This window comes from Trypanosoma grayi (genome assembly GCF_000691245.1).
Source record: "Trypanosoma grayi strain ANR4 Tgr_211_V1, whole genome shotgun sequence".
NCBI lineage: Eukaryota > Euglenozoa > Kinetoplastea > Trypanosomatida > Trypanosomatidae > Trypanosoma > Trypanosoma grayi.
The window spans coordinates 2,505-23,325 of record NW_008825830.1 but is presented as its reverse complement, the minus strand read 5'-3'; the positions used below and the strand labels follow the sequence as shown (position 1 = coordinate 23,325).

Genomic DNA, 20,821 nt, shown 5'->3' with positions numbered 1-20,821 from the left:
GAGAGAGAAAGAGAGAGAGAGAGAGAGAGAGAGAGAGAGAGAGAGAGAGAGAGAGAGAAGGAAGGAGAGATGAAAGTTGAAAGAAGTGTTATACTGTGCTTCCTTACCGTCTATTCCGGACGTCATAGAGAGTGGTGGCTCCACGGCGGTGGGTCCAATCTTTCTTGCTTCTCGGTGCCGTTGGGCTTTCTCGTGCCCGGCAGCGGGGGAGCTGCAGTACACAACACACAGCAAGGCGAGTAATAGACATACACATACACACCTGCATATATACACGTATGAATGGCTTTCGTCCTCACTTGGAGACTGGTATTACTCTTCCTCCAATTCCCCGTTATCTGCACTCTCCTGGCCCGTTTCTTTGCGGCGGCGACAGGTGATCACTCTACACACCCACTGTGCTTTTGCCCGACGAGNTCTGCACTCTCCTGGCCCGTTTCTTTGCGGCGGCGACAGGTGATCACTCTACACACCCACTGTGCTTTTGCCCGACGAGTATCGTCAGCTTGCTGGTGGAAGCGTTCATCTTATTGTCTGTTACTTCCTTCTCTTCTCTTGTTTTCTCTTCTCTTTGTTTTTTGAATGTATGTATGCGTGTGCGTGTGTGTGTGTGTGTGTGTGTGTGTGTGTGGTAATGCCTTTGTTCATTGTTCATTGTTCATTCATCTTGCACCAACGCGGGAGAGAAAAACGAAGTTAGTTCTTGGATAGGAGTTGGTTCGTTCCGCGGAGACTGAAGGGTGACCGTCTCCTATTCAAAGGTAGTTGCACCCATAGAAAAGAAGCTGCATCAAATCACGTTAAAAGTATATAAAGGAGTTGATTGCGATTGTGGAGGTGTCGAGTGATGCATCGAGAAATGGACACTCCTGCGGAGGCTAACGAGTCAAGCGCGGATTGTTCTGCGTCGTCGGGGCTTCGTATCAGCATCCCCAAGTCTCCAGGGTTTCGGCGATGGGATAGCCTTCAAGACACCGTCGCCGTTACGAGGAATCAAAACAATTTGCATTTGAGCCCCATTAGTGGATTGAGCAGCACTGGCGCGAGTCCGTTAAATGCAGGCGACCTTGGAAAACAGATAGCGGCAGCGGAGGTGAGCAATAAAATATCGTCACAAGCGCTGTTGAGCGTGACTGGCTCCCGATTCATGCACGGCATTTCGCACCTTGAGGTGCAACACAATGAGAGTTCCCTAGAGGAGTCCGCGAAGGAGCTAAGGAGCTTTCACGGTCTGCTGCATGATGACCCGCTGCAAACGGGAACAAGAAGAGTCAAAGCCACTGATGTAGTTATCCATGATAGTGAGAATGACTTTGTGCCTATGCGAGTCAAACACGGCTTCGTCAGCTCACCCTGCACGCCTACAACACCGGGTGGGATGCGGGTCGCAGAACCCTCGGACCGAACCACGGTGACGTTGGAGGACATGCTGCGTGACGCCTCGAAGAACCACGGCGTGCGACTTACATGGCTTCTGTATGGCATGATTTCAGTTGTTGTGATCATCTTCCTTTTGCTCATTGGGCAGGTTCAACTTGTGGAGAAGAACAACATCGTCGCCGGTGAAGAGGAAATAGCGGCAGTATCAGCTGCAACCTCTGTGAATCAACTGAGGTCATTGCAATACAGCACGAAACATTTGATGCAGCTCTTCGACCTCGCAAAGGACCGCTTTCATCTTGAGGGAACCACAAAGGTAGACATTGGTGATCTTTGTGCGAGTATTGGTGGGGCTGCTTTGGTTTTTGCAACATACAGTGGACCAAATGGCTCCCTTACTTGGTCGTATGAGTGTCCTATAGCCATTTCTAATGGTGTCCTCGCACCGCCGTATCTAAGTTCCGTGGATATGTCGAGTGGCCAGCCGCTGCGCATCGCCATCTTTCACTCCGATTATCTCATCGCCACGATGGGCTCATCCAGTGGATCAGAAGTGCTTTTAGTCGTCCTCGCAAAGGAGCCGGTAGGTCAACTTCTTCTAGCAAACTCCATCCCGGCATACAGCTCATTGACGCTAAAGCGATGTTCGGTCTCCTTTATTATGCCAGAGTTTACTTCAACCAATCGTCTCGTTGCTCTCCACAGCCTGAGCAAAGAATACGACAACTACAGCATTGCACAACCTACACCGCTGGCCCAGGAGCTGCACAGAACATTTGATCAGGTGTGCGCTGCAGGAAAGGCATATACATGGCATAATGTGATGCGTCCTGATTCAGATGAGTCGTTCACGTGGAAAAACAACCCCTCGGACTTCTCCAGTGGCATGCCGTCTCCTTACATTGAGTACAAGGGTGTATGGGGTGGAGTCTCACGCGTGGCGTTGTGTGGTGCCTTGTGCTATGACCACACTGCAGATTCCTGCGTTCCTGAAAATCCCACCGCCATCTGGTTCATTGTTAGCGATGAGCCCTTAGTGCGAGAGACACAATCGACTATAATAGCTGTTGTAGCAGTAAGTACTGCTGCTGTTGTGCTATTTCTAGTCATGATTTTAATTGCTTACTTCAGTATCAGTGTCCCAGTCAAGCACCTAAATACACTTATTTTCAGTGCTGTTGGCGACAAGCGAGTGAGGACAAAAAGAGAAAATTTGCTGTTTCAGTACACGCGAAGCTGTTGGCTCGGCGATCTTCAGGCTCTCGTACGAACCTTTCAGTTGCTCGTCTTCTGCTTTCGACTAAACAAGAAATATGTGCCACAACACATTCTTGAACAACAGGTGCTTGATTTGCAGACCCGCAAAGATTTCCTGAAAAGCACAATCGTTGAGGAACTGACCGAATATGAAGAGGAGGACGAAGATGATGATGAAACAGCAGCGGTGAATGGCGGAGCGGACATGACGGCATTTGTCAACACGGTCTCTGTGGTGGACGGAATGTCTAGTATGAACAAGTTGAATATGCATGAGGCGTTAGCGCAGCCTGCTGGAAGAAGGATGCGGCGCGAAAGCAGTGCGTGTTTTAATGCTGCTGAAGGCGAGGTGGGTGAAACGAGTGCCACCTTTGGGATGACGCACAACAGTGATACGTTTGGACGTGGTATGGCAATAGTTGAGAGCGCCACTATACTATCTGTCTACCTCTGCGCTGTCGAGATGGCGTACTTCAGCAACTACGGTCTCGCTGTGAAGCAGCACCGACGTATTATGAATCTCCTCCTCGGGAGAATTCGTCATTACCGTGGAGAGTTATTTCAGCGGTCGGGGGACTGTATCGCAGCCACGTGGAACGCCTTTGAAAGTCGCACCGATCATGCCCAGCGTGCCGCGGCATGTGCGCTGAGCATTGCAAGGTTACTGGCTCCGTATCGTCAGGCAGGTTTCCGTGTGGGTATCGTGCTGCACCAGGGACCATTTGTGTGTGGTGTTGTACAAGACAACAAGGAGGCCTTCACAACAGTGTTTGGCTCGGTGCCTCGCCAGGCGCTTGCACTTGCTGAGTTGGCAGCGTCCCTCCCTTGCTTCAATGTACTGGTGGCGGAACCTGTTAAACAATCCTTGTCATCTCTCTATGAGTGCATCATGGTTGATGTGATCAAGTACCACGAGGATGACACCCCTATGGTTATGTTCGAGCTCGGTGAGGAGCGTAAGACACCATTGATGAAGGGGATTCCCCAGTCATCATCAGCATTTGCCGAGGAACACGCATGTGTGTTTTTTGATTTTAGACACCATAACTTTGATCGCGCGTTGGCTGGTATTGAAACGTTGCGGATGCGTTTCCCAAGAACGGGGCGCCGATTGTTGAGCCGCATCGAGGTACTCTGTCAGTACTACAAAGACCACAGTAAGGAACTACCGCTTCCGTACTTTCGAAATTACCCAACGTGGCCTATTTACGAAGCTATTGCAAACGTTGATGCGACAAGCGAACTGCTTGTACCAGACAGTAAGGACGACGGCCTCACAGATGTATACCGGTTTCCAAAACAGTCCAAATCTATCTACGAGGATGATACGGTGAAGTTCCGTCAGGAGTTGCATGATAATGTACTTGCCTCTAGACGAGTACAAGGTGTGGGAACTGCGGTAAAGCCGTTGGACGCTGGGGCACTGAGAAGTGGGGCAACAAGCTGCAAGGCGACCCCAGCATCCGCTGTAGCTGAGAGTCAACTCCAGCCAGAGCCCTTCTCGCTCCCGCCTTCCCCTGCAGCTGAGATTGGCTCAGCAGCATCACCAGTTATGGCGGCGTTTGCAGCGCCAGCAGCAGGTAGCGAGACAAAACCTGGAAAACCAGTGACGTTGTCTATAATGGAGCCGCTGTCGATGGCGGAGCCACTGCGACGTGTGGGAACCAATTCGTGGAAACAAAGCACGAGTGAGGATGAGGGTCGGAGTGACGTCGCCGCCACCGTTCTGGAAGGCGGCGGCGGCGAAGGAGGAGGAGGAGGAGCGACGGGTGGTGAAAGAGACTCGGGTGAACGAGGGTCGGTGCTTTCTATCCGCACACCCAATGAGTCCTGTACCGAGGATAACGGCACTGGTGAGGCGATGAGCGGAGATGGGCGTCAGCGTTTCTCCTTCACCAACCGGCTGGGTCCGACCGTCATTAGGGGGTGCAGTCGCAGTCATCTTGGCGGCACTGACTCCTTTGTCTCGTTTCAGAGCGACGTAGTGGCTGGCGCAGCGACTCTTTCCCTCAGAGACCTTGACGGCTCTTTCACAAAGCTCACGTACGAGCTTCCAAAGGAAATAGTGGCCAAAAACGGCATCACGTACCTGCGCAGCTCTCGCATACTCGGGAAAGGTTCCTTTGGCTGCGTCTACCTCGGTATGGATGTCCTCAGTGGTCGTATGGTGGCCATCAAGTTCCTCCCACTGCCGTCAGATGAGGAGGAGGTTAGCAATGTAGAGACAGAAGTGGTGACGATGCAGAAGGTGAAGAGCAGCCACGTCGTTGAGTTCATCTCGTACGCCTTCAAGAATGATCTTATCATTATCATCATGGAGTGCATGATGGCAGGATCTCTCCAAGGCATGCTCTCCTCCTTTAACAGCATCCCTAGCATGACGGCGCGCCTCTTCATTCGGGACGTACTGCGTGGATTACACAAATTGCACTCGATGGGTGTAATCCACCGTGACGTCAAACCCCAAAATGTCCTTTTGACGCTTGCCGGGAACTGTAAAATATCTGATTTCGGGGCGTCTGCCTTCCTGCAGGAACTCGTACGGAGGCGGATGGAAGGCAAGGGCCTGCAGGTGCAAGGCACACCCGTTTATTTGGCGCCGGAGGCCGCCCGTGGCACTCCAGAAGAGAAAAGTGACATCTGGAGTTGCGGTATTGTGTTCATCCAGCTTGTGACTGGGAAACTGCCATATGCGGAGGAGTTCCTTGGGATGCCGCCGCAGATTCTTGTCTTTCAGATTGGCAGCGGGGCGGCGATGCCCATCATACCGGAGAGTCTTGACAAGTTTGACACGGAGTTTGTGCGTAGCTGTCTCAAGGTTAGTCCAGACGAGCGTCTTTCGGCGAAGCGGCTCTTGGAGCTTCCAATGTTCGCTTTGTAATGCCGCTGTGCGCAACCCAAGAGGCCTCAGCTGCACCGGCGACAAAGGCAACAACAACAGCATTGGGTGCGCGAACTGTGTGGGATAGAGTATGGAATGAGGGCAGAGGCATAGAAGAGGAAAGACGGTGGCTCTGCCGGTGTAAAGAAAAGAAAAAAACACAGCAAGACAAAACCAAAAAAGAACACGGGGGCTCAAGGCCTCCAAAGAAAAAGAAAAGGAAAAATTTAGCGAAAAGAAATCAACAACAATCAAAAAAGAAGACAAAAGAGCAGGATCCGCAATGGGCAACGTTTCTGAAGACGCAGATGGAGAGCTTAGCCTGCGAAGGAACGCTTGCAAGGAGAGCCAAGACTAAGAGAATGTGTATTTACGTGCGAATCAGTTTGCATGTGCCTATGTGCCCGTGTGTGCGTGTGCGTGTGCGTGCATTCTGTGCTGCGGGGCCTTCCTGCGGAGCCAGAATGGACGCACGCACACACACACAGGCACTTACCCATATACATAAAAAAAATGCAGGGACCCGTGCATGTGCAGAAAAAAAAAAGCAATGTGACCGAGCAAAAAGTGAGCGTTTTGCGGTATACTTGTTTGAAAAGGACACAGGAACTGGTGCTCCAAGGCGCCAGCTGCTCATTCTGGAAGCCAGACAATCATTTCATTGTTTGAGGCGGGCACCTTGCGCCAGTGAGCAGGACTACCCGTCTATTCTTACTGGCTATGTTTCTCAGTGGAGACTCTCCCATGTTTACTATATCGTTTTCTCGTATTTCTTGATTTCTCTTGTGCGCCGGCAAGTCAACGTACAACGACAATAACAACAACAGCAAAACAAAATACAAGATCTCTTGCGCCTGCTCCTGGACACTTACATCAGGGTTCCAGATTGCTGTTTTAAGTGCAGAGCGAAGTGATGTGAGCGAGGCCCACATCGCTCCTCTGCGCAGCTTTGGTCAGAGAGCTCCCGTCAGAGCTGTACGGTGATGGAAAATGCAGTTTTTTTTTTTGAGCCGCGCACCCCCCGTTGTCGCTGTCGCCGTGCTGTGCAGTGGGCAGCGGCGGCGTCTGACGGGCGAGCGTTCTTGTTTGTAACGATTCCCCCGATTGCCTCAACACTTTTTTTCTGTTTGTAGCGAAGAAGGAAAGAGGGAGGAAGAAGATGCACTTTAGATTAAGGCATCTTGTCGCCTTGCCAGCAGCACGACGTGCATTCGCGCTCTGCAGCACCACCACAAGCAGCAGAAGCAGCAGCAATAATGTCGCTGTCGGCCTCACTTGCCTAATCTGCAAGCGACGCCTGCACCTTTCCGCGCCGCAGCTGGGAAGCTCAGACACGTTCTTTGTGGAGGACGCGTTTGAGAGTGAAGCCCAGCAACAGCAGCAGCATCAAGAAGAAATGCGGCGTGTATCTGTCGATGCCACAGCAGGTGACAAGAAAGCGTGTGATGATTTTTCAGGTGAAGAGGACGAGTCTGGAAAGCTGAAGGTATGCGAGGCAGACGTTCTCGAAATCCTGCGGGATGCTGTGCCGCTGACAAGCTCCGAGGACGTGAAGGAACTCCTTAAGGGTGCGAAGAATGCCAAGGAGGTGCGGCATGTGCTCAATACCGTCTTGTATCGTAATCCTCTGTGCAACGATGTATTGAACGGTCATGGTTATCGAGTGGCTGTGCTACAAGCGTTGACTGCTGTGGCGCCACGCACACGCTGCCTGTATGAGTGGTTTGAGTGTGTCGACAAATTCCGTCGGTTGGGGTTCGTGCTGACACGCACCTTCGCGGCGGAGGGCTTCACGCTGATTCGGCAGTGGCTCTCCCATCACTTTAACTACGAGGGCCGCTCACCGCTGCTTGTTACGGAGGGCATTGCCCACATCCGTGAGCTTGTGCAAATCTGCAAAGAGGATTGCCTTGTGTTTGATCACGTGCTGTATACCCGCATCATATTTCTTCTTACAATGGTTGTGGGCTTCTTTGATCGGCAGAACATTTACCGTTCTACCTTCCCAGAGAATTTCTCAAAGCGCGACGGTGTGGTGGTGGAATGGGTTGTCAGTGGTGTGCGCTGCGTTGACTTTGACGAGTGCACCCTCCAGTGCGACGCGGTGTTGGAGGAGATGCTCGAGATGCTGCGGCAGGACATCCCCTCGCGGCCGAACTTTGGCATCATGTACCGGTTGATTGATTACTACTTTGCCACGGACAATGTAGAGAAGATGATCGCCACTATGGAGGATGCTGATAGCTATGGCATCGGCATCGCAGAGAGTAGCACCGCAAAGCTCATGCAACTTGCGTGCGCGCTGAATTACCCAAACGTGCCGGAGCTATTCATGCGGTGGCGCGTGTCACTACCGCAGTGTGTGTTGGCTGCCCCCGACATGAGTCGTCTGATGTTCTACTACTCCCGTTCGGGTGGTGGGCGGCCGTGCCCGCTATGCGGCGAGCCATACAATCATCGCAATGTGTGCGTCTACGTGTGGCAGAAGACACCGGAAAGGCAGCGCAACTGCCCCGCGCTGAAAGAGGCACAGCGACGTAAAGGTGTGCTGGACGAGAATACGGCACTCCCGCAGAATCAGGACTGGAGTGAAGTCGCATTCGGCTTGTGGGGCATGTCGCAGAGCCGCGCCATTGAGTGGGGGACTGTGGAGTGGCGTGCCTTTCTTCTTTGCTGTATGTTCTCCCCACGAGCTCTGGAGGCGAAGAAACTTATTGACGATCATTGCGATCACGCCAAGATGGACGACTTCTTGCGTGCCACGTACACCCGGCTGCTGCGTCACCATTCACCGGAATTGGTTTCATCGATGTTGCGTGCGTGGCGCGACAAGGGATACCGTATTTCGCCGATTGTCTTACAAGAGTCCCTCATGGCGGTTGTGATGATCAATAACGCAAAGGAGCGCTGGCTTGACGCAAATCACATCTGGAAGGCCCTGCTGGAGAGGGACAGCTATGTGATGCCTTTTACAAAGCGACTGCTTCAGCGGAGGCTGGAGGAGTTGCGCGCGCGTCCCTCCGGCGTGGCAGCGGAGGAAGAGAAATTGTTTGAGGAAATGATTGGCATGCAACCGCGCCATTTGTCGCTGCTGGATATGAAGGACAGCACAGCCGATTTTGTAGTGGGTAGTTCCAGGAAAAATGTCTACATTCCACCTGCTATTGCCAGTCGTGGGGAAGCTGTGCGACAACGACGGCGAGCATAATATGTTGGTTTGTTACCAGGCAAGGTGGGGAGCGTCTTTGTGTGGGGGTTTTGTGCCCGTCGGTGTAGGCGCACTACCGGGTGCATATATATATATATATATGGCACACCACTTGAGGAAGACTTTGTTGTTGGAGGTACTTCACGCCCTGCAGCCCTCCCGTTGTATCACAACTCCGGTGAATAAATGGGCATGTTATGTCCTCATTGTTGGTGGCGACAATCATCAATTGGCCGGTAGATATCGCTCTCCCCACCTCCTGTCGCGTTCCTTGTGTGTGTGTGTGCCCTTGTCGGCTTTCTGGGTGTGGCTATTATTGTATTCCCTCTAACCTTGACGCGACGCGAGGTTGTTTTTTTTTTTGTCACTGCAGGGGCTTATCCTACCAATTGTTCCCGCTTCCACAACGTGCTGGTAGCAAAGACCCTGCAGTTGCTCGCTCTGTTGTGTTGACAGGCTCCTTTGTGTTGTTCCTTATTTGGGTGGGCCTGTTCGTGTGCACTGTTGGGGAGGGGGGGCTGTGGCAATGGCAGTGAGACGGTGGCTCGCTGAGAATGCATTTATGGCCTCATTCTGTGTAGCTGGAGAAATTGCTGTGAGGGATGNTTAAGAGGACTGGTGGCCAATTTGGCCCCGTGTAGAGTGTCATAGCCTCACAATACTGTACGCTGAGTGTTGGTGGAAGCATGTAGAGTGTTTCCAACTTGTGTCTATTCTCTCCTTCATTGGTAAGGATTAAAGTTCGCAGCTTGCATGCCGTCCGTCCGCTCCAGCGTCGGCGACAGCAACAACAGCAGAAGCGGCGAGTGTGGCGAGGAATGTAGTGATGAAGCTGGGCGAATGTTTCTGCTGACGGGCTACACGCATCTACAGCACGTCTCCAGTAGTGCCACTCATGAGACGTTTGTGGGGCTATCCGAGTACACCAAGGAGTTAGTACAGATCCGCGTGTACGCACTGGAGCAACTGCGCAGGTATCCGCTGCTTCGCGACCGTGTGGAGCGGGGGGTCCTCGTGGCTCGCACGGTGAATCACCCAAACATTGTCCAAGGGCTGCCGGCGTTTGTGTCGGAGTCGGACCTCTTCGTTGTGGAGGAGCACTGCGTCGGCGGTGAGCTCTTTGCGACACTGGATGCGTATTACCGCAGTCTTGCCTCAGCGACGCCCACGCACAGCAAGTCGGATGTGCCGTGCAAGCAAGCGTTTGAATGCCTGTCACTCAATTTCGTGCGGCGCATCATGCGGGATCTCATGGGCGCGGTTCACTATCTGCACACCACCTGCGGTGTGGTGCATCGTGGTATCAAGCTTGAGAGCATCTTTCTTGACGACGACAATCATGCCAAATTGGGCCGTCTTGGCACTTGTGCAGCCATTCCCGCGCGTGACGAGGGCGAAGGCATGCTGCAGCTGTGCTGCGCCTCGAGGCACTACGCAGCGCCGGAGCTTGTGATGGGGTGGCCGTACAAGGGTGAGCTGGTGGACGTATGGGCGGCTGGAGTTGTACTCTTCGTGATGTTGACTGGTCGTTTCCCATTCGAGGAGGGTGACGGTGACGAGGACATGCTCTTTACGCGCATCTGCACCGCGGACGAGGTTCTGCTCGCACACCCCGCCCTCGCGCTGGTGCCGGACCCGCTGGCAATTGATCTGGTGCGCAACATGCTCCGTTTGAACCCCGACAGTAGGCTCACCGTGGTGGAGGTGCAGAAGCATCCATTCTTGCTCACAGTTCCGGCATCGTAATAGAGAGAAGGCGAGTGTTTGAGACGTCGTTTGCAAACGTACACACATATCCACTGAACTTTTACATAGCGTGTTGCTAGAAATGAAAGACTCTACACGTGCTGTGGGTGCTTCTCTTTTGCTGTTGTTTTGCAACGTGTGAAGGTGTGAGAGGGACAAACGGACCGACAGAGGGGAAAGAGAAAGTCTGCTTCTGTGTGTGTGTGTGTGTGTGCCCACGCATGCGCCGCGTTCCAAGGCTGATACCTGCAGGAAGGTTAGCGCAACGATGGTGCTGGACACTCCAGGAGACGACCTCCTGCCGTTCTATCGACAGCATGCTGTCCAGCATCCATCGGCGTGTGGCGCAGGAGGTCGAATGGGATTTAGACTTCCCGCTCCTCGCGGCATTGGAGCAGCGGACGCGCACACCCACCGAGACTCTCACTCGCTGCTGCTGCTGCGCTCTGGCATCATCGGCTGCCGCACGATTGGTCCAACGGCTTGCCGTGACGATCGGCTCTGTTGCCGAGGCTAAGGCGGTGGCTGAGATGTTCAGCACCGCGCGGATGGACTCGTTGCACACCCTTGACCTCACCTTGCACGATGTTGCATTTATTCAGGACGACACAAACCTCGTCCTGCTGCTTTGCGAGGCTACCAAAAGCGCTGCAAGTCTCGTGTCCCTCCGCGTAATGATTGTGCCGTGCGACATGCAGCGTGAACTGCAATGGAATCACACGTCGGTGGCGACGCTTGCTGCCATGATTCCTCCAACGCTTCAGGTGTTATCGTTGGAGTATTTGAGCCTGCAGAGGGCGCGAGAGGAGGACCTGAGGGCTCTTAGCGATGTCATATCGTGCTGTCACGCAATAACACATCTCTCTTTACGTGGCACACGCGGCTTCCTCACTCGTGTTGCGTTTTTGCGGGATGTGGTAGCAGGGATGCGGCAACTATCGGTTGTGGATCTTGGTTCCACTCTGCTCAATGATGTACTGCTACAGCAGTTCATGGTTTCGCTCAAGACGGCTATTGGCGGCTGGTACCGACTGCGTCAGCTAAACCTCTCGCAGTCCAACGTATCTGCGTGGGGGCTGCAGCTCATGCTCCGCGACCTTGGAGAGCTGCGGTCTGATGAAGTTGCCAGCATTGAGGTATTGAATCTCAGTAGCAATGGCATAGATGATGATGGGGCGTTTGTTTTGGCAAGCTGCTGCATGCGATGCGAGGAGCTCCGTGAGCTTCATCTGCGTCACAATCGACTAACGAAGAAGAGTGCGTCTGCCATGGGGTCCGCGCTCATCGCGGCGTCCTCGTTCTGCTGCATAAATTTTCATTCTAACCCACTGGGAGATGAAGGGCTGAGCAGCTTTTTGCAGTACGCAAAGTACTGGCCGGAGCTGCGCCGTCTCGACGTCACGCGGTGCCGGTTGACGGCGCGATGCCTCCCGGCGCTCTCCACAGCGCTTCCACTCTTTGACAGACTGGAGGAGTTCGTACTTGACCGCAATGACTTGCGGCAGCTTGACGCCGCACTACCAATGGAGGGAGATGACAGCAGCAGCAGCAGCAGCGTAAAAATGAGCCAGAAGAAGGGTGATCTGCCGCTTTTTGTGTACGACCCCCGCTTTATGCAGGGTGGCCGCAGTGGCGACTGGAAGGTCCCCACGTCCTTCGAGCTCGACCGCCGCGACGCACAGGAGGGGCGCTGCAGGTACACCGGCACGGAGGAGTACCGCGCGGCGCAGGAGACAGCCCACGTGCTGGTTGGCGGTGTGGCGCCGTTCGAGCTGCTCGGTTCGGCGCTCGCTGGGTGTCGTGAGCTGCACCGTCTCTCTCTCTCCGGCTGCGCGCTGACGGACATGTCCTTCACAGCGCTGGCAAATGCGCTCGTGGTGCGCCGTCTCGCACACCTCGACCTGAGCTCGAACCCTTTGTTTGCGCACATGCAAAGTCTTGAGGCCCTCTCGGAATTGCTTCACCAATCAGCTGCAACGCTGCAGACACTCGACCTCTCCTGTACTGGCCTCGGGAGCATAGGCGCCTCGCTTCTTGCGGACGGTTCAGCCGCTGCCGCGGGAGATGCGGCGCTGTGCTCACTAAAGACCCTGACACAGTTGAAGCTGTCGAGCTGTCGCATTGGGGCCGACGGACTTGAAGCGCTTGCTGATGCGCTTCCCAGCATGGTTTCTTTGGAGCGGCTGTTTCTTGACGGTAACAGTGTAAGCGAGCTGGGCGCTGTTGTCTCCGTTCTCGGGGCGTGTGAGGAGCTGCCGTCGTTGAGGTTTGTTGGTCTTCACGGCTGCATACCGCCCTGTAGCCTCGCGGACGTTGAAGCATCCAACGAGTACGTAACATTGCAACGCAGAGGCATCGCCGTGCACGTGTAGTGAAAGGGAAAGTGATGCTACTGCAACATGACGCGTATGGCTGGGAGATGGTTGTGGCGGTGTGGGAAATCAAGATGAGAGGGCGTCTGTCGCCTGGTACGTCAACGTTTTTGAGTCCACGTGTACGCATGCATCTGAGTCTACATGATGTACATACAACATTTGTTTCTCTCTGTATGTCTGCTTACCTCTGTAAGGAATATATTGCACTTCCCTCTTCTTACTGCACGGCAGGTGTGTTTGTGTGTGTACACTCTGATTGTTAAGAGTGCGAGTTATGCGTAGTCACCATAAAAGGTATCGCTATGATGGAGAGGATCCCCATAACAGCTTCAAGAATAATAACAACAGTCACTACAGTTACGAGGACAGCAACGATAATCTCCGCCCTCAGCCACGCGTCCGCTACAGCGACCTTACGCCCGAGGCGAAGCTGCAGAAACGCCGCCAGGAGCGGCAGGAGAAAAAAGAGAAGGAGCGCACGCTTTCGTACTTCATTTCGGTACAGCGGGCGCTCGATGAGCAGGCAGCCGGCGCAGGGGACGCAAGCACGCTGGCCACAATCGTTGACGGCTTCTTCGTCGAGCTCATTAAGCTTCTCAAGGCGGACCCCTCACTGCACCTCTTGCGCAACGGCGCCGTCTGCCGTGTCATTGAGTCGGCGCTAGCGAACTCTCTACTACTGCACAGTAAGTCGCTCCTCTACGTTCTACTCGGGCACGTCTTTGACACAGTTACGTCACCCACTGCGAGCTACATGATGGAGACATTAATGGTAAGCCTTGCACAGGCACTCAGCGCATTAGCCGATGATGCAGAAGCCTTTGACGCCGAGATGGCGGATGGTGGCCCGGGTGTCCACGCAGGCAGCGGCGTTCCAAGCGCCGCCACACTCGTCACGTGTCTTGTTGACGAGCTGGTGGAGCGGGCGGGGGACATCATCATGCACGAGGTTGGTGCACGTGCGGTGCGCTCCATTGTGCTGGTGCTCGGTGGATTCACGATACGCGGCGCCCCGCCGCTGCAGCACACGGTGAAGTTCGCTCCACAACTGGGTGTGCTTGGAGGCGCATTGATGCAAACACTGGAGCATACGTTTAGTGACAGCCGTACTCAGAGCGCCGTGGATGTGTGGCTCGGTATTGCAAGTACCCCTACCGCGAGCTTCATTCTGCAGAACCTCCTTCGCGTGTGCGAGTTCGGTACTTCTGTGGATGTGGCGGTGCGCCAGCGACTGGAGTCCTGTGACGGCAAGGAGTCGCTGCCACTGCTGCTGCGGCAACTCCTCATGGATCCGCTGGGGTGCCACATCTTCCAGGCATACGTGAAGGTGCCGGCACCGCCGGCTGTGCTCGAAGCCTGCGACATGCTCGCCAACCGCAAAGCGGCAGCCGTAAGCGCAGTCGCAGTCCGCACTAGTGCGAATGAGCGGCGACTTAAAAGGATTCTGCGCGACACGGCAGGTGACGGTGCCACGGAGAACGATGGCGAGGTTAACGCTGCCGTCGATGAGCAGACGTGCTGGGACAAGGCCCTCGATGTTGTGGTGGAGGCGCTGGATGAGCTTCTCGATCCTGCCGAAGACCGCACCACGCAAGCGACGTACGCGCTACAGGATCTCGTTCTCTTTGCCCCAACGGAGCTGCATTTACAACGCATGTGGGAGCAGCTGTTGAAGCCGCGGCTACAGGTGTTGCTGCCATCGCCCTTGTTGGTGCAGGTGCTTGTGGTGTTCGCCCGGAAGTGCGCCTTTGCGGGCGTGTGTGGGTCGCCGGACAACAAGGATGACAGTGAGGCTGCGGAAGGCGCTGGCGGCGCGCTGCCGAAGGACGTGGATCAATTGCTGCGCGGCGATGTGGCGCAGGGGGTGCGCTACTTTGCAGTCTCAGCAGACTTCCAAAAGACAGTTGTCACAACACTCTGCTTCACAATGAAGCAGCTGTCCTCAAAGGGTGCTGCACAGTACCTCCTTGTGGATGGTGGCCTGCGCGAGAAGGGCTTTGAGTTGTCGCGATACCTGTTACACTTTAACACGTCGGCGTCGGGGATGTTTGTTCACTCAATGGACAAACTGTGCCTTTCGGACATTGAAGCCCTCTTGCAGCACGCAAAGGGTAGCCTTGTCCTGCAGCAGTACCTTCGCGCAGCTGCTATTTCTACTGCCTCGGCTGGTGCCCATGCCTCGTCCCGCACAGCTGCAGTAGGAGCGGCACCGCAGCCACCAGGAAACAAGAGTGGTGAACAGTTGACGGAGAAGTCTGTGCCGCTCCGGTTTCTGCGACGCATCAAGCCTCTGTTGCCGGAGTTGGTGGGGAACACATACGCTGCTTTTGTGGTTGAGGTGCTCTACGAGGTGGCGTCGCTGGAGGTGAAGGAAGAGCTTGTGAAGCTCTTGGTGCCAATATACAACACTCTGCGTCGCGGCGCTGGTGATGCTGGCACGCATAATACAGAGGAGCAAGAGCAGGAGTGGCAACAAGGAGGGGATGGGGTGAACGCCGAAGCCTCCACTAGTCCACAGGTTCGAGCGTTTATAGCACGGAAGGTCATGACAAATTGCTGCGTGGAGTTGTATTTGCACCGGCCACAGGATTGGGCGAAACTCGCACACCGCCAGTGTCAAGTGCAGCGGCTGCTGCAACGCATGTCTGCTGTGTCATCGTAGTGTGAGAGTCTCTCCGCGTGCCTGTTTCTCTGTCTGTGTGTTTGTCTGCCTGACTGCGAGCTTCGCTACGGCAAGCGCAGGCTCCTGTAAGCGAGACGGTCCACTAACCCTGAGGTTGTTACTCACAATAGCAGCTGTTTGCCTGCTTGCGCATCTTACCCGCGCATGCAGGGTGTACACTACAACTCGCACTGAGGCTTTTTTGGTTGTGTGTGTGTGTGTGTCTATGCTCCCTTTCCTTGTTTCTTCTTGTAGCATGGCCGGCGCAGCGGAGGATCTCCGCGCCCTGCAGGCCAGAGTCGAGTACGTCGAGCGCCGCGAGCGGGAGCGGGAGCGCGACCTCCACGAGCAGCTCGAAGGCGTGCAGCGCGAGCTCGTGCAGACGCGTAACGCCGTTGACGCTAAGGAGCGCGTGTGCCTTGAGGAGATGGCGCGCATGCAGCGCGAGTGGCAGGCCGCCTCGGCAGCGGCGACGGCAGCGCAGAAGCAGGCGGAAGGAATATGGCGCGATTTGATGGTGGAGGAGCGGCAGCGGCTCGAGCAGGCGCAGCAACAGCAGGAGCGCGGCCGCTTCGACGCCATCCGCCGCGTCGTGGACAGCCTCGCCGAGCAGGTGACGCAACTATCGGAGCTTGTCGCGGCCAGTGCGGCAGGCGGCCAGGGGGCGGCGCAGCAGCAGAAGCAGTGGATGCAGCGGCATCAGCAGGAGCAGGCGGACTTCTTGAAGTTCTTTGAAGAGACATGTGCGCAGCTCCACGACGCCATCCGCCGCGAGCAGCAGGCGCGGGAGAAGAGCACACGCCACATCGAGCAGTTGCTGCTGGCACGTGATGGTGGTGGTGGTGGTGGTCTTGCTGTTCCCGCCAAGATTCATCATTTCTAGACGATGTGTAGATTAGACACGTTGTATCACTTCCCTCTATCGTTTTTTATTTTATTTTATTTTATTTTTTTGCTCTCTCCCTCCTCCTTTCACTTCCTTTGCTGAAGAGTGGAGTGGCTATGATCATGTCGTGCCAGGTGCGGGCTTGTGTTTCTCTTTTTTATGTCCTTTCTCTTTATTTCTCTGCCTGTGTCTGGGTCAATGCGTGAGGGTGGAGGAAGCAGCATTCGTCCATGGGCGATCGACTCAACGTGACCGAGCTGTACCGCTCCTACTGCGCGGAGGAGGAGTGCCGCGCCAACTCGGCGGTGCTGCGCTACATCGAGAACCATGGCGTTACGCAACCCTTGGAGGAGCTAGTGCTCAGCAGCAACTACCTCGGCCCGCGCGGCCTGTGCCCCATCATCCGGCTAATAGCAGACTGCCAGACGATTACGCGACTCAATCTCGACGGCAACGGCGCCGATAACACGACGGTCGAGTTACTCTGCGCGGTGCTGGAAAAACACATGAGCATCCAGTCGCTGAGCCTACGCAGCAACCCCATCACTGTGACTGGTGGGAAGCACTTGCTGTCGCTGGTGGAGCGCAACCCAAACATCACCGCTGTCGACCTCACTGGGACAGACGTGTTTGACGCGCTCATCTACAAGATTCAAGTCGCAGCAGAGGCAAACAAGCGGCGTATGGTAAAGGACGTGCCACAACTAACCCCAACGGAGGTGGACATGCAGCAGATGACACGCGGCCACATTGGCTGTACGGCCGCGCGGCCTTCAGTCGAGCGACCGTCACTGGCAACGTTACCGGCGGTCGTGAGGGACACAACGGCATCCACAGTGGCAGCTGCAGCAGCAACATCAGTAGCAGCTGGCGGCCGCAAGTTGCTGTCGAGACACGAGCAGCTGCCGCAGGGGTTGAAGGGCGGGCCGCTACTCACGCGTGTGCAGCCACGCCCGCCAATCCCGGCAACCGCCTCGCGAGAGTCGACGAGGCTGCCGGAGTTGCGGCGGCAGGAACTGCGGCGTCGCTATCGCGAGAAGGCGCTGCTGTTCCGTGAGATCAACGCCAGCCAGGCGAGCAGAGCGGCGGACCGCGCACGAGAAGAGCTGATGCTTCTGGAGCAAAACACGAGGAGCGCCAACACGCGCAAGACGTGGGAGGCGAGAGCAATGGGGTCCACATCCAAGTCGCCCCATTCCACACACGTGCTGTCTGTCGAGGTTGTGGAAATGCCAAGCACCGGGGCCAACACGAGCGTGGAGCCGTCCCCGAAACAGCAACTGCAAGATGAAGAAAAGGGAACGCAAGGAGACTCTGTTGCGGACGTTGCCGGGGATGCCTTGGATAATGCGAATGAAACAGGAAAGCGAGATGGTGGAAACGAAGATGCCGGCAGAAACACCATCTGCGGCAATAAGACACCCGTCACGGACGCGGATCCGCTTGCTGAGGCATCGGTCATACCTGGCGAATGCAGCGAAGATGTAGGAACCGAAAGCGAGTCAGCTGCTGCCACAGCGGCAGCAGCAGAACTGTTTGCGTCGGGTGATGCGGACGAAGACGACGACGGCGACGAATCATCTCTGGATGTGCTACGAAATAGCCCGCATTGGATGGCGCTCGACAGTGTGGAGCAGTTTCAACGTCTCTTCGACAGCGGCTGCCGCGCCTATGTGCGGCAGCACTTCGATGTGGCCTATACCGCGTGGAACGAGGCGATGGGTATTGCGGTGAGCAAGAACAACCGCGAGTGGATGGCGGTGCTGTCCAACAACCTGCAGCGGCTGAGCTACGAGATGTTGGTGCGGGAGGGCGTAGAGCAGCTCGACCACGACCAGCTTGAGGAGGCGGATGCGGCCTTCCAGCGCGCGCTGGAGGTGGCCCAGAAGGCGCACAACGCCAAGTGGGAGGGGGAAATGTACAAGGCGCGCAAAAACGTGCAGCATGCCGTCTTCCAGCGCTGCCACGAGGCGGCGCTGAAGGTGTTTGAGCGGGCACAGCAGCTGCCGGAGCAGAATGTGACAGACGACGACTACTTTGTGGTGCCTGGCACAGACGTGATGCTGCAGCACACGGCGTCGTACGTGAACGAGTGGCCGCGCATGCTGTTGGTGAAGGAGGCGGTCGAGACGTGGACGGCGTCGCGCCGCGTGATTGATCGCATCGGCGGCAGCGCCGGCCGCGTGCTGCTGAACGTTGTGGAGGAGGCACTCGACACCGTCGCCTGCTTCCTCGTGCAGCGCTGCTTCGACACGGAGGACACGCAGTCGCTGAGCTGGATGCGCACCTCGCACTACAGCTACCACGAGTGCATCATGCTCAGCACGCTCTGGACAGACATGGCGTCCTGCGACAATTTTGCCACGCACCACAAACTGTTTGCTGCGCTTGCGGCGGCCCAGATCGGCAACTTCTGCCTCGCCACAAATCAGCTCAGCCACGCGCAGTCGCAGTTCGACACGCTCGAGACGCTTGCGGTGGAGCTTGACGACCCGCTCCTGCGCGCCGCCGGACGCACCTTCAGCGCGCTGGTCAACTGGCAGCGTGCGCGCTACGCCGCGGCGGAGTCGCTGCTGCGCGCGGCAGTGCTCGAGTGGGGTGTACTGCGGGAAGTCGCCGCGCAGCAGCGCAACAACAGCAGCAACAATACGAACAATGGCATTGGTGGCTCCAAGTTGTTGGCGTCAGTGTCGGGTGACTTTGTAGCCATGATGGAGGCGGTAAGCTTCAAGTACCTCGTGTCGAGCATTGCGAGCACGTACCGCTACGGCGAGGCACTGGAGGTGCTAGAGCGCGGCCTCGTCTCCAAGCACCGCGATCTGCTGTTCGACAAGATGAAGGTGAACTTCGGTGCTCAGCCGACGCTTGATCACATAGTGGCGACCTCCTCGCAGATCCGCTCTCCGTTCCTGTACCAGATGACGACGCACCGCTACGAGTGGTCGCAGGACGAGCGGCGTTACGTGGCGGACGAGAAACTGCACATGTGGGTGGTGCCCCAGGGGAACGAGATGCGCTACGTGGAGGTGGCTGTTACGAAGGACTTCAAGGTGCCATCAATCAACAGCCTCGTCGAGGCGGTGCGGCGTGGGCTTCTGCTCGACCCTCTCTCCGACTGCGGCACCGGTGCGAGCGACATCGTCATGACGTTCCCAAAGCGCGCGTGGGTGGAGCCGCTGCAGACGCTGTATGCCATCTTCATCGACCCCGTCGTGGAGTTCCTGCGCGCACTCGACCCGCTCTTCATGAGTAATAACGGCGTCATCACGTTGATCCCGACGGAGCGGCTGTGGCTCGTGCCCTTCAACGCCCTCATCGCGCGCAATGGCAACTTCCTTGTCGAGGACTTCGCGGTGCAGATGGCGTTCTGCGCGACGCAGTGCGCCTTCTCGGCGCTGAGCGCACGGCGGGTGCAGCAGCGGGACCTGCGCCGCGATGTAGTGTTCGTGCAGCGCGAGACCGACACAACGGCGCCGCAGATGCCGACGATCGTCACATTCCCCTTCGACGCGCTGCGGTCGCAGCAGGAGGGAGAGACAATTGTGCGCACGCTGGAGCAGCACAAGCGCGACGTGCGGCACAGCTCACGCACCACCGACTCCGTGTCCGTCACGCGCAGCTCAGAGGTGCTCATTGACGATCTCGATGCGCTGCGCAACTTCCTGCCGAAAAGCCGCACGGTTCACATCACCGCACCGACGACGTGCGCGACGCGCAACGACGAAGGCGGCGCGGGTGCCATCTGCGTGGCGGTGTCGCGGGATGAGGTCGGCCTGCTGCGCGCGTCGGAGATCGCACGCATGGAACTCTTCGCGGAGCTGGTGGTGATGAGCAACACGAATATGTCGACCGCGCGTGTGGCGGGGACGCACGACGACGTGCAGGGCCTCATCCGCGGCTTCGTTTCCAGCGGCGTGCCGTGCGTCATTGTGGGACAGTGGTGCACGCCCGACATGGTGCCGTCCAAGCTCTTCGCGAAGTTCTACGAGCTGCTGTCGGAGGCAAACAGACAGCAAAAACAGCAGAAGCAGCAGCAGCGCTCTGTCTCGGCGAACGACACGACCACAACATCCGCAACAGCAGCGGCGGCGGCGGCGGCGGCGGCGGTCGCCGCCACGATGGCGGAGAACCCCGTTGACGAGGAGGAGTTGGGTGCCCACGACGCGGCGAATTTGCATTGCCACAAGGCGCTCATCCTTGCGTGGGCCATTCGTGCGCTACTGGAGGAGAGTTTCTTCCGCTACTCGCCACGCACGTGGGCGGGCTACTGCTGTGTTGGCTACGGCTCGTATCAGTAGCACCCTCCACCCCCTCGGGAAGAAGGGGTAGCCGAAACAAAACCAAAAAAAAAGAATTAAACAAAAAAAGAGCCCCCAAAATGTCTTGCAATGTAATCTCCTTGTGATATATATATATATATATATAT

The 20,821-nt window shown here is 56.1% G+C and overlaps 7 protein-coding genes across 7 annotated transcripts; all 7 read left to right on the top strand.

Moving 5' to 3' along the window:
• Nucleotides 1-847: 847 nt before the first annotated feature.
• Nucleotides 848-5,518, top strand: DQ04_02111070 (protein kinase; the record flags this gene model as incomplete). Its single annotated transcript, XM_009311536.1, has 1 exon — nucleotides 848-5,518. The coding sequence occupies one exon, from the start codon at nucleotides 848-850 to the stop codon at nucleotides 5,516-5,518; it is 4,671 nt and encodes a 1,556-aa protein (XP_009309811.1).
• Nucleotides 5,519-6,677: 1,159 nt separating this feature from the next.
• DQ04_02111060 (hypothetical protein) lies at nucleotides 6,678-8,726 on the top strand (the record flags this gene model as incomplete). The annotated part of the gene is made up of 1 exon (XM_009311535.1): nucleotides 6,678-8,726. One exon carries the CDS (start codon nucleotides 6,678-6,680, stop codon nucleotides 8,724-8,726), a length of 2,049 nt encoding a protein of 682 aa, XP_009309810.1.
• A 753-nt stretch (nucleotides 8,727-9,479) lies between these two features.
• On the top strand, nucleotides 9,480-10,472 carry DQ04_02111050 (serine/threonine protein kinase; the record flags this gene model as incomplete). The annotated part of the gene is made up of 1 exon (XM_009311534.1): nucleotides 9,480-10,472. One exon carries the CDS (start codon nucleotides 9,480-9,482, stop codon nucleotides 10,470-10,472), a length of 993 nt encoding a protein of 330 aa, XP_009309809.1.
• A 317-nt stretch (nucleotides 10,473-10,789) lies between these two features.
• On the top strand, nucleotides 10,790-12,844 carry DQ04_02111040 (putative leucine-rich repeat protein (LRRP); the record flags this gene model as incomplete). The annotated part of the gene is made up of 1 exon (XM_009311533.1): nucleotides 10,790-12,844. One exon carries the CDS (start codon nucleotides 10,790-10,792, stop codon nucleotides 12,842-12,844), a length of 2,055 nt encoding a protein of 684 aa, XP_009309808.1.
• Nucleotides 12,845-13,121: 277 nt separating this feature from the next.
• Nucleotides 13,122-15,509, top strand: DQ04_02111030 (hypothetical protein; the record flags this gene model as incomplete). The annotated part of the gene is made up of 1 exon (XM_009311532.1): nucleotides 13,122-15,509. One exon carries the CDS (start codon nucleotides 13,122-13,124, stop codon nucleotides 15,507-15,509), a length of 2,388 nt encoding a protein of 795 aa, XP_009309807.1.
• Nucleotides 15,510-15,765: 256 nt separating this feature from the next.
• DQ04_02111020 (hypothetical protein) lies at nucleotides 15,766-16,392 on the top strand (the record flags this gene model as incomplete). The annotated part of the gene is made up of 1 exon (XM_009311531.1): nucleotides 15,766-16,392. One exon carries the CDS (start codon nucleotides 15,766-15,768, stop codon nucleotides 16,390-16,392), a length of 627 nt encoding a protein of 208 aa, XP_009309806.1.
• A 233-nt stretch (nucleotides 16,393-16,625) lies between these two features.
• On the top strand, nucleotides 16,626-20,693 carry DQ04_02111010 (TPRcontaining protein; the record flags this gene model as incomplete). The annotated part of the gene is made up of 1 exon (XM_009311530.1): nucleotides 16,626-20,693. The coding sequence occupies one exon, from the start codon at nucleotides 16,626-16,628 to the stop codon at nucleotides 20,691-20,693; it is 4,068 nt and encodes a 1,355-aa protein (XP_009309805.1).
• Nucleotides 20,694-20,821: the final 128 nt, after the last annotated feature.